The sequence below is a fragment of the Pseudonaja textilis genome, chromosome 8, assembly GCF_049901715.1.
Source record: "Pseudonaja textilis isolate UNSWEBS1 chromosome 8, rPseTex1.2, whole genome shotgun sequence".
NCBI lineage: Eukaryota > Metazoa > Chordata > Lepidosauria > Squamata > Elapidae > Pseudonaja > Pseudonaja textilis.
The window spans coordinates 31,314,246-31,330,671 of NC_141997.1; the positions used below are offsets into that span (position 1 = coordinate 31,314,246).

Sequence of the window (16,426 nt, forward strand, 5' to 3'; positions counted from 1 at the left end):
CTATAGTTCAGAAAGCAAATTTTAATTCCAATGAGAGGATATTAATGCACAATAATACAATAGACAATACAAATAAACAGTTAAATATGCAAACCAAAGTGAGATACACTGAAACCAACCGGATCTATTTCCAAGGAATATCATTAGGACTTGAGCTGAAAAACATCAAAAAGAAGTGCTTATCCTTAACCTTGAGTCTTTTGCATTCTGCATCGTTCAGTTGTACAAACTCGAAGGAACAGAACAAAACATGAAAATCAGTATTATAGTATGATGGCTACCTTCTTTTTCAAGAAACAGTGTATCAACATAGAGAATAGAATGTCTTTGCAGATATAGGTTTTAATGAAAGATTTGGCAGGAAAAGACTATGTATCGATTTGCATGACACAGTAAATCTTATTAAAACTTATTAATGAACAAGCAACTAGCAATTCCCATGAGTGTCAGCGGTTAATAAAATTAAGACGAACTATGTTTTGCTTTGCATTTTTCTCTAGTTTGTTCTAGGAGGAGCAGGACTGAATCCCTAGTTGGAGAGTACACTAAATTAACCACAAAGTTTGTGGTTTTCTGATGGTGTCTGCTTGCAGAGAGAATTAGCTTGCACCCCATGCTGCTGATTTATTAATAAACCTTAATACACTTGCTGTGTCATTGCAGACTGACTCCATGCAAGCAACAAGATTCAGCTTGGACAAAAACATATCTTGGCTTTACAAGAGAGAAAATGCAAAAATGTCATATTTTGGCAGCATATTTTCATTGCAAGTATTTTGGGATATTTCACAGCATATTTTAGAAGCTGTGCTCCATTTTCCAATTCCTCTTGCAATTCTTGTAAGAATATATGTGTATCTCCAATTGCTACTTGTGGCAATCTTTGTTATGGAATTCAGAAATAAAGCTTAATTACCAATAAAGGAGAACCACTCAACACAGTCAACTTGCTGCAGCCAACTCACTGCGGAACAAGAGTTACACTAATATGAAAGAAATGGTGGAATAGAATCATTAAAAAAAAAGAATGCAAAGGAGGGACAAAATGAAACGTGAATGACACAAATTAAATTAATTTTTTTAATTATTTAAATTGAGTTGCTGAATTGTCCCTCAGCAAGTGGTCCCTTGGTGAGTTGGTTGTGAAGTGGTGCCATGGTAAGTTGACCGTGGAAAGTTCTCTCATTCTGGTCCTTGGTGCTCTCTAACCTTGATTGTTTTCTTGCAGACCTTCCAATACCCAGACTAAATAACATCATCAGTACGAGTAATGGCTAATGAAATGACTGCAAAAACAACAACAACACCCAACCAAGCTCAGGGAGCACTAAGGACACCCTCCCTTAATATTAATATGATTGTAAGAGATAATTTTAACTATTGGAGCAAATGTTTAAAAATGTCACTGCCTTCAATCGGCTCACTCTTTTATGTATTGGATCACCGCTGCCTTTGCATTTTCACAGACATGTTTCCTTCAACAGGCTATATACCATATTATAAATATCGTACTTGACATTAATAGGATTTTATGAATTTCAAATACCTGGAGAAAAAAAATACTCTACCTGCTCTAATTCAGCTTCATGAGTGAAAAATGTTTTTATGTATCAGTGCTTCCCATGGTCTCTTTCAAATCATTTCAAGGACACATATTTCCTGAATATGTAGGCTTACATTTAACCATTTCATTGCAAAAAGCCCAAAACATTCCACAAACAAACTCTCTTCCTTACAGGAATAAATCATATTTAAAAGCAAACTTAGTTCTCTTACTAAAGTTGCCAAATGCTGAATAAACAAAATAATGAATCAGCGCTGAACCACAAGTAATTCTCTTTCCACATGTGCTGAGCAGTTAATAGCTGTAGTAGAACTGTCCACAACAGAGCAATAGTCACTTTTCTAAATCACCCAACAGTATTATACAAATCCACTAAAAGCATATATTTAAAAGCAGTGGGCATAAACTCTTCATGTTTAAAATTGCATATACTATTCATCAAATGAGGGAATGAGAGATGGCAAACAGCAAACATTTCCATATGGAAGAGCTGGAGTACTGACCGCAATTCTTTCTCTCTTTTTTAAACCTAATCAAGGCTGATAAAGCTACAGGAGGGCCTTGTACAGCATGGACCAGATTGAGGATTCAGGCTCTGCCTCTATGGGTTTTAGCCAAGAATGGCACATAACAATTCCTATAAATGAACAATTAGATCTAGAACCAGAACTCTTCCTATTGGGGATCTTCAAAAAAATATGTAGAGTACAAAATATGTACAGATATTAACTGCTGCCAGGATTGCCTTTGCTCAATGTTGGAAACAGCCATGCATACCCTCAGAGAAACTTGTTATACAAAAAGTTATGAACTGCGCAGAAATGGACAAATTAAAGCTGAGCTTAAAAGATAAAGAGACATCGATATTATATAAGGTGTGGGAATTATTATATAATGGTATAACTGGATAGAACGGAGATAGATTAAAGATAGATAGTTATTAAACATAAGTAATAGATAAAATAAGACTGTAATTATGCATTCTTAACGACGATAATGCACGAATTATTGTCATAAGAGAATCACTACAAATTGCTGTTGTTGAGTGATATAATTTTTTTTCTTTTTCTTGCTTTTTCATGTTTTTTATGTAATTAAAGTTCAATAAAGGATTTAAAAAAGGCAATTCCTATAAATGCAGGTAGTCCTCAACTCACAACAATTGAGGCCAAAATTTCTGCTGCTAAATGAGACATTTGTTAACTGACTTTTGCCCCATTTTATGACCTTTCCTGTCAGCTCAGTGAATCACTGCAGTTGTTCAGTTAATAACATGGTTGTTAAAAGTGAATCTGATATCTTCATTGACTCTGCTTGTCAGAAGTTCGCAAAAGGTGATCACATGACCTCCAGACACCACAACCTGTTATAAATATGAATTGGTTGCCAAATATATGACTATGGAGAAGCTGCAATAGTCGCAAGTCTGAAAAACGGTGTTAAGTCCCTTTTTCTAGTGCCGCTGTAACTTTGAATGGTCAACTGTTGCAAGTCGAGGACTACCTGTACATTAAAATTCCCTAGTGATCTCAGCTACAGATAGTCCATAACTTACAACAGTTCATTTAGTGACTCAAAGTTACAATGGCACTGAAAAAAGGGACGATCATCTTTCTCACTTATGACCTTTGTAAGCATCCCGATGATCATCTGATCAAAATTCAGATGCTTGGTCACTGGTTCATACTTACGACCATTGCTGCATCCCAAAGTTATGTCATCACCTCCTGACAAGCAAAGCCAACGGGGCAGTCAGATTCACTTAACAACCGGGTTACTAACTTACCAAGTGCAGTGATTCACTTAACAATGGTGACAAGCGAGGTCGTAAAACGGGGCGAAAAAAAATCACTTAACCAAAGTTTTATTTAACAACATAATTTTTGGGCTCACTTGTCCTGGTAAGTCGAAGGACTGCAAATGGTGACAAGCAAGGTCGTAAAACAGGGCGAAAAAAATCATTTAACCAATGTTTCACTTAACAACATAATTTTTGGGCTCACTTGTCCTCGTAAGTCGAAGGACTGCGTGTACTTACTTCTAGTCTGCATGCATCTTCTGATAATATCCTCCTCCGTTCGCTTTGCTACGCAATGTTACAGAGAAAAGACCATAAACACTAACCGGAGAGGGCTGCACGCTCGATTCTACCGCGTCCCAAACAGTTCTCCAAACCCAGGCGGCCAGGCTCTCTCAGCCGGCCAAGGGTTCAACGCGGAACCGGCGGCGGCGGCGGCACCACCTTGGCGTGAAGTAACCACACCGACTCGCTCCTCAAGCAGTGCTGGACTCGAGCGCCAAAGATGAAAACAGCCTCGACGCCTGGCAACCTCGCTCGCCTTCTCCGCCTCGATTACGCACGGAACCTGCCACCATTTCCATAGTATCCGTTGAGGGCCGGACTAGCAAAAAACACACACACACACACACACACACACACACACACACACACACACACACACACACTCTCTCTCTCTCTCTCTCTCTCTCTCTCTCTCTCTCTCTCTCTCTCTCTCTCTCTCTCTCTCTCACGGAACATGTTCTTCCCGCCCGGTAAAGGCATTCACAAGGACGGCGCTGGATGTCGCCTCCCTGCCACCCACCTACCCAAAAAAGCCAGCGTCTTCTCAGCAAACTGCCACCCACACCTGGTCCCACGCGTGTGTGTGTGTGTGTGTGTGTGTATATATATATATATAGAGAGAGAGAGAGAGAGATAGATATATACACACACACACACATACATACACGTGGGACCAGGTGTATGTATGTATGTATGTATGTATCTACCTACCTACTTACCTACCTACCTAATATATCTCTATATCCCCGAAGCCGCGGTCGCCCGCCCTTCTCCCGGTTTGCAAGGAAAGCTATCGGGCACCTCGCCCTCAGGCCTCCCCACGTTCCCCGCTCACCTGCGAAGGAAACCGAGCGGCCGCGGCGCTTGGGAGGGCTTCGGCGCGAACCGCAAGAACTCGTCCGCGCGCCCTCGGAGTGGCGAAGGCAGCAGCTCGAGACTGGCTAAACCAGGCCCTCTCTCTCTCTTTGGAAGGGCTGAGCTGAGGCCGGCCGTGCCACCTCCCTCCTGCTCCTCCTCTTCACGGGGCCGCAGCCTCCACGATGAGGCCGCCCATGAGACGCGCTGCGGCGTGAACCGGGGACGGCTGCCCGCCTGGCACCGCTAGGGAGAGGCCGCGCTCTGCGCTTCGTTCCCTGGCGCGCGAATTCTCTCCCTGCCCGCTGCCCCCCGCCCCCCCCCCGCGCGCGCTCACCCTTCGCCCCACAGGCGTCTAAAAGTGGTTTGGTGGGACTTGGGAACGCTGGAGGGATTTTGGCAATCGTGACGGGAAGCTTCTTCGTGTTGGCGAAAATAATGGCCCGCCGCCTTTTTGGATTTTCGGGCAGAGCATAATAATCCTGCGTGAGGGGGCTTGCCTAATGAGCCAAACGAAGGATATACAGATCTTCCTCCGAATAAAAACACACAGCTTTCCGTGTAGGGTACAGATGGATGTAGGCCAATCAAAAAGGGGATGTAAAAAGCTAAAAATACTAGGAAAGTGGGGCTTAAAAGTCAGACTTGGCTCAGATGCATCCTCTTGTACGTCCTCTTTCGCTTATGTTCAATGTTTGTGGTCAAGCAGATGGAAGATACTAATAAGGGAGGATATTAGTAGCTCAAGAGTTGACATACGGGATGCTTCGTGCTCTCTGAGCTGGCTTGTTTTCTTGCAAACGTTTCATTACCCAAACTAGTTAATACAATCAGTGCTGGTGCTGGCGCTGGCTAGCCAGCACTGATTATATCATCTAGTTTGGGTAATGAAACAAGAAAACAAGGAAGAGAGCACTAAGGACCCCTCAGACATAGCAAGTTGCAAATGACTACATCGAAGAAAGAAATAATATATTTATGCAAAGACATCAAAATGCAAAACTTCCATTCCTTCTGATCTTTTTGGTGTGCATTTCACATTTTTATTAACTGGAAATGAAAAGCACGTCAAATCAATTATCCATCATTTTATATATATTGAATAATAAATAGCAAAGATCATCACAGTGCATAACGCTGATGTCGTCCACTTATGTCATTCCTCTGCCCACTCCTATTTTTCTTGCTTTTTAAGACAAGAAGAAGATATTTTCCTTGAAACAACAGTAATTGGTTTCCCCATATCAAGAGGGAAATAAAATTCAATTTGGAAGTATTCAGAGACATCCCTTCAGCAGACGATGCTTCCCAAGCTTTGCTGCTTTGAATGACAAACACAAATCAGTGAATTAAGACCAGCTGTTTACTCTTGCTCTGCCAGCCCTACAATGGTTGCAGTGGGCCTTCAGTTGAGAGAAAAACAAATCCTATAATTAGGCAGAGGAAAGCAGCTGATCCTGAGCTCAAGGAAAGGATGCAAAAATTTATTATTGTAATTCACTTTTTTTTTTACAGCCAAACATTTGCTGCTTATACTTTGGATTGCAAAATGCCCTGGGTTAACCTCGCCTCCATAATAAGCAATTGATTAATTCATTGATGAATTCATTTGTAACATTGGATAAAATCATTCTGGACACTGAAGTATGGTGGAATGGAGAAGGTTTCTTAGGAACCAGATTTCTGCAAATCCATATCTCTTTCCAGTTGCCACATCAAATGTATGGCACCTAGGTTCCTCATTATTCTGAGAAATCTTGCCACCATCTGGTCTTCTGTGCAAAATGGGTTATCTCAAAATTGGGGAAGGGGGAATTTCCAGCAAAAAAAAAAGAAAAGCTTGATATAATTACCATTTTAAACAAAATGCCACTTTCCTTGTTACATTTATAAGAATAACAAAACCTTAAATCCATTATTCTAAATATTGATCACATTTAATAAATCTCTGAAAGTACTGTATATGGTATTATATAGAACTGGGATGGGGAACCTATGACACACGTGCTGGAAGTGGCACGCAGAGCCATTTCTGCTAGCACGCAAGAGGTTGCCCAGAAGAGCCCCACTGAGCATGCGCACGCACCCCCCACCAGCCAGCTGATTGTCAAATATCTGCTGCGCATGCACGGGGGAGACGCGTGTGCGGGAGATGCGTGCACATGCACAAGAGGCAGGGCACAAGGGGGTCATGCACATGCGCAGAGGCATGTGACATGGGTCGCGTGCTGTGCGCACACGGGGTTATACATGCCTGCACGGGGGGGTTGCATGCGCTTTGCATCATGAGTGCAGGCATGCAAGCATGTGCATGCATGCTCATGCACACACACTTTCAGCACGCAACGTGGAAAAGGTTAGCCATCACTGATATAGAACATAGAATCATATGTCTGAAAGGGACCTCAGGGTTCTTCTAGTCCAGCTGTGGCCCACTGGTGGGCCATGAGAAAATTTTGGTGGGCTGCAGCGAAATCTCACCCCCCGAGCACTCCCCTCAAAAGCAATTAATCCAGGCTGCACAGAAACACAAGGCTGCGCCACCCACAAGGCCTGTGGGAACCCGCCCCGCCCACTCACTCCTTACCTGGTAAAGTTGCCTGCTAAATTTCTGTTTTTCCTTTTTCTGGCCATCATCTGTTCTGCTGTGCCAGGAGATTTAGATTAGCTAGGAAGCAGGAAATAGTTGGATTTCTTGCTTTCTAGCTCGACTTTAGATCTTCGGCTCTGCTTTTAAGCACAGCTGAACCTCCCTTAGGACTGAAGGTTTGCTTGCAAGCAAATTCAGTGCAGACTCATGGCAAGCAAATTTGAGAGGCTGAGCTAGCCAATGGCAGATAGATAGATCACTGAATGACTCTGTGAGCAATTCAATCTGCCTGCCTACTTTGCCTGATTTTGGGTAAAAGTTGCTCTTTTTTAAAATAAAAAAAATCAATATTTACATGCATGGTATGTTGTGAGTTAATTTTATGGGTTTGCTTGCAAGCAAATTTTATGTGACAGACTGAGCTAGACAATGGCAAATAGATAGATTTGTCACGCTAGTATTTCCTACCTCTTAGCACTGATTTTTTTAGCTGCCTTTCTGAGGGGCATGTGACCTTTCCTTAAATCTGGCTTATTTACTTAGGATATCTTGTGAGGTGAGTGAGACCAGCTGGTATCTGTAAGTGGTGCAAATGGATCTAAAGATTGCTTTTCCTGGGTGTGCTTTTTCTGGAGAGCTTAAATGACCTCTCTGCTAAAGGGTTTCACTTTAGGAGCAAGAGATGGCTGCTTGATAGTTAACACTGCATTTTAACTATTTTCATTCCTCAAGGCGCTCTGGCACCCTGCCTGATTTGTAACTCTGGCTTGCAGATATTTTTATTCTAATGATTGGTATTTAGGGCAGCTTTTTGCAAGCAAAGAAGCTTTTTGTATTTTTGTATTCTTGACTTACAACAGTTCATTAATGACCAAAGTTACAATGGCACTGAAAAAAGTGATTTATTACCATTTTTCACATTTATGACCGTTGCAGCATCCCCACTGTCATGAGAGGCCAGGTGAGGAGAAGCGCCCTTTGACATGAGTGATGTTGACTTGGTCATGCCCACCCCGTCACATGACCAAGCCACACCCACCAACTAAGCCACGCCCACAGAACTGGTTGTTAAAAACACTGAATCCCACCCTTGGTTAAAGACTTCTTTCCACTCCACTGGTTTGTAAGGAATGTATTGAGCCAACTAGATATTGTCTTTGTTTTAAATTCTTTGTTTTTCTATATCCTTTTAAACATGAGATAGTATGTTTAAATTTATCAAAAGCTTAGCCACTTTAAGCACATAGTGTTTCTTCTGGCAGAATCTCTCCCAGATACTAAATAATTCATATCCCTTTTATTGGCTAGCTTGTCCCCCCCCCATTCAGGAGATTTTAGAGCATTTAAGTGCTCAAATAGTGGGCATGGAGATATTCTTGGGAACAGAATGTCCTCATTTTCAGTTTTCCCTCCTTCATTCAACAGAGAAGAAAAAGAAGGGATGAGGCAGATGCTTGCTAAAAATATCTCATTCTTAATACTCATAAAATTCAAGTATTTTCATTCTGCTACTATTCAAGCAATCATAATTTAGTTTCTCTTTATGTCCTATATTTTAAATAATTCCTTCAAAATACATAACAATAATTCACTTATTGTTTTCATCACAGTCTGTTTTCAGTTGTAGAAATAATAAACAGATTGAAAGCAAACTGAGTATCAGTAATTTATTCAAATGATGTTAACTTGCTAGATTGGGGATTTAGAAAACAAACATACCAATCCTTTTTTCCCCCTCCTGTTCAATTTTGTTTGATTCTCAGACACATCTTGCACAAGTCCCTGCAGTTCTCAGAATATATATGCACTGAATCTTGTAATTCTCCATCATTATGCAGTAAGCTGATAACAAGGAGCAGTTGTATGTTTGAGCTAGGGGTCTGATATGCTATGAATTGCTATCACTGTCGCTTAGCAGAAGGCCCAACTGAAATGTACTGTAAATGTTTGTATGCTCAATAAAAATACATAGAACTGCAGTCTTTGATTTAAAAAGCCCTATCCTTTTTAAATCAAAGGATTTTCCCATTCAAATTTTTCTTTTATTTTTTTTAAAATGTAAACTTGGTTTATTTGATCAAAGTTAAAATAGATCTGTTATCTCCCATAACCTTTAATGGCTAGGGGCTATTTTTTTTTTTTTTTTGCAACATATGGATTTTTAAAAAAAAATAAACCATTTTTCTTATATCCAACATCATTTCCATTCATTACAATGCTTCCATGACGGTATACATACTTTTACATAAATCTTAATTATCTGTACATTTATCTATATTCCTTCATCTATCTTTGTTCACTATAACCTTTGCCTTATTCAGTAGAGGGATTCAAATATTGTTGCCACCGGTTTGGTGTGGCTTGGTGGGCATGCTTTGTGCACGTGCGTATACTTTGCATGTATGCACGTGCCAACCACACACTTTGCACAGGCATATTGGCATTCTAACTCGCCTACTGCAAGCCTGCATGATCCCAGTCGCTTTAGTAGCTGTCGCGCAGCACTCTTCTGGGCCACGCAAAGCAGCTGCGCTTCAAATTCAGCAGATAAAAATGAGTATGGGAGTGCGGGTGGTCGGATGGGCCCAACAGCAGAGCAGTGGAGAGAACCAGTTCCGTCTCCACTGCTCATCACTCCTACTGGCTCGCCAGAACCGGGCCGAACCGGTCAAATACCACCACTGGCCTTATTGTCCTATTGTCATCTTCTCTATTCATCTCTCTCTATATTATTTAGCCAATCATACAATACATTCCACGTCAAATAATAATCCATTTCCTCTCTTTCTTTATATCCATGGTCAGCTTATCCATCTCGGCACACTCTTTTTTATCACATTTTCCTCTAGTGGCATACTATCATTTTTCCAATTTTGTGCACAAGTTATTCTTGCCACCATTAATAGATGTAGCATTAGATGCTCTGTTTCCTTATCATATTTTCCCATTGTTATATCTAATAGAAATGTTTCTATTATTCATCCATTGTTATATAAAGTCCTAAATATTGATGATAATGAGACTGTGGTAATGAGAGGCACATCCTGGAAAACTTTCATCTTCTTACCTATAGATCTTACCTATAGCAGGTCGGATGTGTCACACGCTGGCCACGCCCACTTTAGCAAAGGAGAAAAAAGTTGCAATATGTCATCTGATGACACCGGGATGACGTGAGTTTGACACCTCTGCTATAAATGCTAAAGTAGTTCCTTAAATATGTTATAGCAGATACCAAGGCACATAGAATGAAGGTGACCAACTCATTTGAGATGAAGTGGAAATAAACCTTAGAATTCATTTTTAAAAAGTTGAGCCAGAATGCTTTTCATCTTCGTTTGTCAAAACTTTGAATAGGAGTAATACAATCCAGTTGTTTAAAAATAAAGCATGGAAACCAATGTAATTTAAATAAATTTGTTTAGGCTGAAACAAATTAGTGAAAACTAATCAGCTTCAATTTTACTGCTGGCTAGATGATAAGTAGGGGTTGTGATGGCTCAACGGTTAAAGACCTGAGCGCTGTACGATAGGGTGAGCTCCCTTACTTGCCCCATCTCCTGCTCACCTAGCAGTTTGAAAACAGGCAATGCGAGTAGATAAATAGGTACCACTTTGGTGGGAAGGTAACAGCATACTGTGTTTCTTGGAGTATAGTCATGCTGGTCACATGTCCATGGAAATGTCTTCAGACAACAGTGGCACCTTTGGCTAAAAAATGGAAATGACCACACACACACATACAAGTCAGACACAAATTGGACAGAGAAACCTTTATCTTTATCTTAGACGATGGTATGTGCACAATATGCTAATTCTTCCCATTCCCTAGTTTAGCATGACATGTGAACATAGCAGAGGTGGTATTCAGCAGGTTCTGACCAGTTCTGGAGAAGTGATAGCGGAAATTTTGAATACTTCGGAGAACCGGCAAATACCACCTCTGACTGGCCCCCTCTCCATCTATTCTCTGCCTCCCGAGTCCCAGCTGATCGGCTGGGTCTTTTGTTGCTTGGCACAGGAGAATGGAGCTGGTTAGTGGGGGGGGGGGAGGGAATGTAATTTTGCAGTAACCTTCCCCAGGAGTGGGGAGGGAATGGAGATTTTACAGTATCCTTCCCCTGCCATGCCCACCAAGCCACGCCCACAGAACCAGTAGTAAAAAAATTTGAATCCTACCACTGGCAACATTGCCACTGAGTTGCCATGCAATCTAAAGCTTCTAGCACAATGTCATTCCCTGTAGGACTTTTTATCATCCACTGGATTTTTCACTGCACGTTGACCATTTTCTCATCAGAAATTGAATGTTTCATCAAAAAGTTAATTTAAAAGTTCAGATATAAAAACAAGGGTGTGGGTGGCTTGGTCATTTAAAGGGCTTGTTTATATTTTCTTTTCTTTTGTCTCCCCATTTAGTAACTAGTTTTCTTAGTGCCATCCATTGGTGAAGCGATATACAAGCCTTTCCTCATGACTATTACTTTGGCCCAATAATGATTAGATGATTTTTTGGGGAAAACATTTAAATCACTAGCGGGGGAAATGACTCCTATTTTGTAGGTGACTGCAAAAACAGCAATATAGAATTAATTTAAAAGGTAGTCTGTAATCTTCCATAGAGGATAATTTTGATTATTATATTACAATGTTTATTATTGATACTTCATATTTTTAAATGACTGAGACCAGGGCACCAGCAGTATTGCTACCTTCACCAGGGGCAGTGAGTAAAGATGACCTGTCCTGGCAGTTTCACACACGTTAACCAGGAGCAGAGAAAAACCCGGGGCACCCCATAATATATAGGGGCTGAAGCTGGATCATACAATTAAGTGGCTCTTAAAAGTCCTTTGAGGTGTATGTTATCCTCGCCCGATGGGGGTTCACTCAGGCCGTGATGTAGTGAATGAGCGGCTTAGTCATTTACTGTGATTAACACATTAACAGAGTTGGAAGAGACTTTTGGGGTCATCTAGTCCAACCCTGCCCTCGCCCCCAGGAGACTCTGCCTACACCATTTCTGACACATGGCAGTCCAAGTCTCTTCTTGAAAGCTTCCCCGGGATGGAAGCTTCCAGAGACTGTGAAGAGTCTGAGAAAAACAGAGGATGCTCGCAAAGGAGGGAGGGGAAGAGTAGGAAACAGCAAGTCCAAGCTCTACGCACAATTTCCAACTCGCCCAGCTGCCCCAAAAGGCTCCGAAGGTAAGCCGCGAGTAGCAGCGCAGCTCTCTCTCCGCGCCCCCCCTCCCCTCCTGTTCCTCGGGCCCCGCCCCTCATCCCGCTACCTTCCATCTCTGGCGAACTCGCCGGGCCTCCGCCGCTGTTGCGTCCGTCGCTGATTGGTCCAAAGAAAATTGCAATGGGGAACCGCGAGACCCGAAGGGTGGGCCGAAGGAGGCGGGAAAGCCGGGAATGAGCTAAAGGGATTGGCTGGCCAGAAAGAGAGAGAGAGAGAGAGAGAGAGAAAGTGGGGTTGAAGCTTTGCGTGGCAGCCGCTTCGGCCGATTCCTTTTTTCTTTTTTTTTTCCCCTCTTCCTTTTTGGAAAGGCAAAACTTGGCAGGATGATGGCCGGACCGATGCCGCTTTTTGTGGCCGGGATGCTCTTCCTTAGTGTAGGGCGGCGAGGCGCGGAAAGCGCCCCGCGCAAGGCGGTGACTGCCCGGCTGGCGGCCAAGTGGCCGGCGACCCCGCTGCTCCTGGAGGCCAGGTGGGTGCGTTTGGGTGCGTGGAGAGAGAGGGGTCACGGCGCCAGCAAGGCGCACAGTGCTCTTTCCGAGGAAGGCTTCCTCCGGGGTGGGCATCAGCCCGGGTACGCCGCCCCCCCGCCCGGTCGTCCCTAAGCGCCGCCTGCCCTCTTTCCCAAATTGGTAGAAAAAAGGAGGCGACCAGAAAAAGAGTCAGTCGAGCAAGTGAGAGGGGGTGTGTGAAAATTTGCACGACCTTCTCTAGGCGCTCGAGCGCCTTCCAGGTGTGCTGGTACTAAGTTGTGGGGTGCCTTGTTGTGTGGATGGCTGAAGAAGCTTGCAGACCTCAAAAAATGAGATGCAGAGTATTTATGGTTGCATTACAGGGACTCCCCGACTTATAACCATTTATATAGTAAGGTGGTACAGAGAAAAGTGACTTCAGTCCGTTATGATATCTCTAGGCTCCTGTGATCAGAATTTGGACACTTGGCAACTGGCATGTATTTATGCCAGTTGCAGTGACCCCTGGGGTCATCGGATCACCTTTTGCAACCTTTTGACAAGCAAGGTCAATGGGGAAGCCAGACTCACTTAAGAATGGTGTTACTAACTTAACAATCGTGGCAGTTCACTTAAGGGTGGTGGCAAGAAAGAATATAAAATGGGATGAAACTCATTTAACAACGGTCTTGCATAGTATGAAATGAAAATTTGGGGCTTCATTCTGGTTGTAAGTCAAAGACTTACAAAAAGTATTACCCCACTTTTTGCCTGGAGAGCTCAAGAACGCTTACATGTGGTCTTCCCATTAGCAACCACACGCAAGATAAAATGACATTATACAAATTGGGTAGTTTTCATTAGTTGCATCATGACACAAGGGACATACGGGATATTATTCCCATCATTGTAGATAAAGACATCAAACACATGTGTGATGACCACTCTGTTTCCCTCCATGGGCCGCCTCCCAGCCTATCTGCAGCGACCTCTTGAGGTGGATCAGGCTGAGGGAGACTGACAGAAAATATACAATGACCCCATAATTACAGTAGAAACTCAAATATGGCTCCCTTGCCCAAATCCAGAATTAACCATTATACAACATGGATAGAATACGTTCTGCAACTATCCTAACAAAACACGCCATTGAGCAAGTAAGGTGAGAGAGAGAGTACATTAAGCTCTGGCTTTGGATTACATTTGATGATGGAAGTTCCCTGGATGCTTGGAGCTAAATACTTTCATTCCAACCCATTTCAGCAGGTCTCTTGTAAGATCATTCTTGAGCTACTTGGAGGAGAAAGTGGAATAAAAAACAAATAAATACAATGCATTGTTTGTCATGTCATATCTGTTGTATTGCCTTTATCTGTTATATTGTATGCCTGCTTGGGGGACTTATTCCAAGATATATCCCAAAGACTGAAATTTTAGGAAGATTATTTCAAGATACGAGGTTTGAAGTTGCAAACTGCTAATTAAATACTATAGATGATTAGTTTTCAAGTTTTCCTATGTTTAACCTTCATTCAGTACGCTTATTTTAATCTCCATTTTGCTATTACCAACAGGAAGAGGCTGGTGTTTTAACCAGTCCTGTAATGGGGAAATAAAATGTCAATATTTGTGGAATTCAAATGGTCCTGGGACATGATATCCACTAAGTGGGGAAAATGATGAAACATGTAATACAACAATATAACCCAAATGTGCCTTGTTGTATTTGTGACATGCAAGTACATAATCCACAGAGCTTGTTTCATGACATTGTAATGCATGTTTCATCTTTTTAATGAAACCCCCTGTTCTGTAGATATCAGTATAATGAACAGATATGTTGATAGAAATTACAATATAACACACATGTGGAAAGAATTATAAGGTAACAGAATGCTAGGGAAAACCCCTGTCATTTTTCAAGACATACTGGTATGTATATCAAAAGTTGGTGTTTTGATGTTGGTTCTTTACATGATGTTTCAGTCTTTGCCTATTTCTACTTTACATAAATATAGGTATGCACACACATGTTTATGTATTCAACCATGCATAAAGTAATCCTACTCGTGCCATGAAGAGTGAAAAAATACTTGATACTGTATAGTTGAGAAATGTTCTCTAGTGCTTAGATGATGTATTTATTGCCTAAGCAATCAGTGGTGTACAATTTGGCAGCTTGTTGTTCCTTCCATAGCCTCAAAATAGATGCAAGCTATGTCTTAGCAATAAACAAGTCAGCTAGTTGCCCTCTGAGATTCTTTTGAAAAGTTTGATGTTGGTTAGAACGTTTGTTTCCATTAATAATACATAAGTTGCTATGTTTTCAATTAAATAAATCATAAAAATACAGCTGATCACTTAATTTTTAATTTTGTACTATTAATGTAGGGTAGACAGGAGAAATGAGTTGAGCTTTTATCAGCTCAGGTAGTATAGACAATTACAATTGATGCAAAGGACTGTAATTCAGCCATATTTGAGACTATAGCTCCCAATCCACTTTGGATTGGATACAGAATAAATTAATCACTGAAATAAATAGGCCAAGATGGAGTCAATATTGAGCCAGCCAATAAAAACCAGTTGTTAGCTAGATGTACAAATCAAATTCATCAGTTATTTATTATTCAATATATAATGAATAAATTACAGCTAGCTGAATTCACACAACATGCTGTGTCAAAGTCAAACGATTCCCATTATAGCTATGTGTGAACCAATTCTGTGCAAAGATAGTTTATATTCTTATTATACATTGAACAGAGAATGGTAGGAATAGATATAAAAGATAGAAAAAAAGTATTATTATGCAGATTAAAATGTTACCTTATGGATTTTATCTAATTAACATCCGATGAAATCTCTGTACATGTAAAATGTATGGAGTTTGATTCCAAGTCTTTCTTAGCAATCTATATTCAGTAGTCTCAAATGTTATGAATATCATATGTGTGAAAAAATGTAGAACTTCTATACTCATATTGTAGTATTCATCACCTCAGTTTATATTACTTGTCTGATGGGTTCTTGGCCAGCTGAATGTTATGATTCTGAATTATTTTTATAAGGGTGGATATTATTAGACTCAGTAATTGCAACTCTATAAAGACCCTAATAGAGGTCTTTGCAGAACAATTATAAGCATGTTTCCTCATATAGCCATTAGTTTCAACTAGAATTGAAATTAGTGAAAACAATCAACATGCATTTTACATGATCATAGATCTATTGACTGCCTTAAGTTCTTTTGACCTCAATACAGTATAGTTACATATATCTTTTTTCAGTGCTTTGACTTGAATTATTAACCTGTAGTATAGAAACCATTTTATACAAAGCTATATAGATGTAAAGTATTTTGAATTTTGAAAATTGAATGAGGTATTTTGACTTACAAAATAAACATTTTATTTTTTTCTTTTAAAATCAGTGGTAGATTATGTACAGTCACCAACATACAACGATAATGGAACCTGCCCATTACAGTGATATGTTATGACAGTCATAAAATAGTCCTCATGTGATCAGATCAGGTTTCATAACTTTTTTTGTGGCAATTGTTAAATGAACGCCGCATTGTTTGATATGGAGCATTTTTGCAGAAAACAAGTAAAAGCCAGCTTTTGACAAAAAAACAA

General features: G+C 41.0%; 2 protein-coding genes across 19 annotated transcripts in view; one reads left to right on the plus strand and one right to left on the minus strand.

The window, feature by feature from the left end:
• Positions 1-10,803, minus strand: part of MBNL2 (muscleblind like splicing regulator 2) — a 66,694-nt gene extending 55,891 nt beyond the window's left edge. For 13 of the 18 annotated variants that reach the window (XM_087937980.1, XM_087937978.1, XM_026708339.2 and 10 more), the window contains exon 1: positions 4,483-4,675. The gene's annotated coding sequence lies outside the window, so the exon portion shown is untranslated. Of the gene's footprint in view, positions 1-4,482; positions 4,676-10,660 lie in introns of those variants that run through there. The other 5 variants (XM_087937983.1, XM_087937979.1, XM_087937974.1 and 2 more) reach the window with 1 other exon arrangement.
• Positions 10,804-12,541: 1,738 nt separating this feature from the next.
• Positions 12,542-16,426, plus strand: part of UGGT2 (UDP-glucose glycoprotein glucosyltransferase 2) — a 72,746-nt gene continuing 68,861 nt past the window's right edge. The window contains exon 1 of the mRNA XM_026708351.2: positions 12,542-12,805. Coding sequence (XP_026564136.2) covers positions 12,660-12,805 — 146 coding nt within the window. The 5' untranslated portion in view covers positions 12,542-12,659. The remainder of the gene's footprint in view (positions 12,806-16,426) is intronic.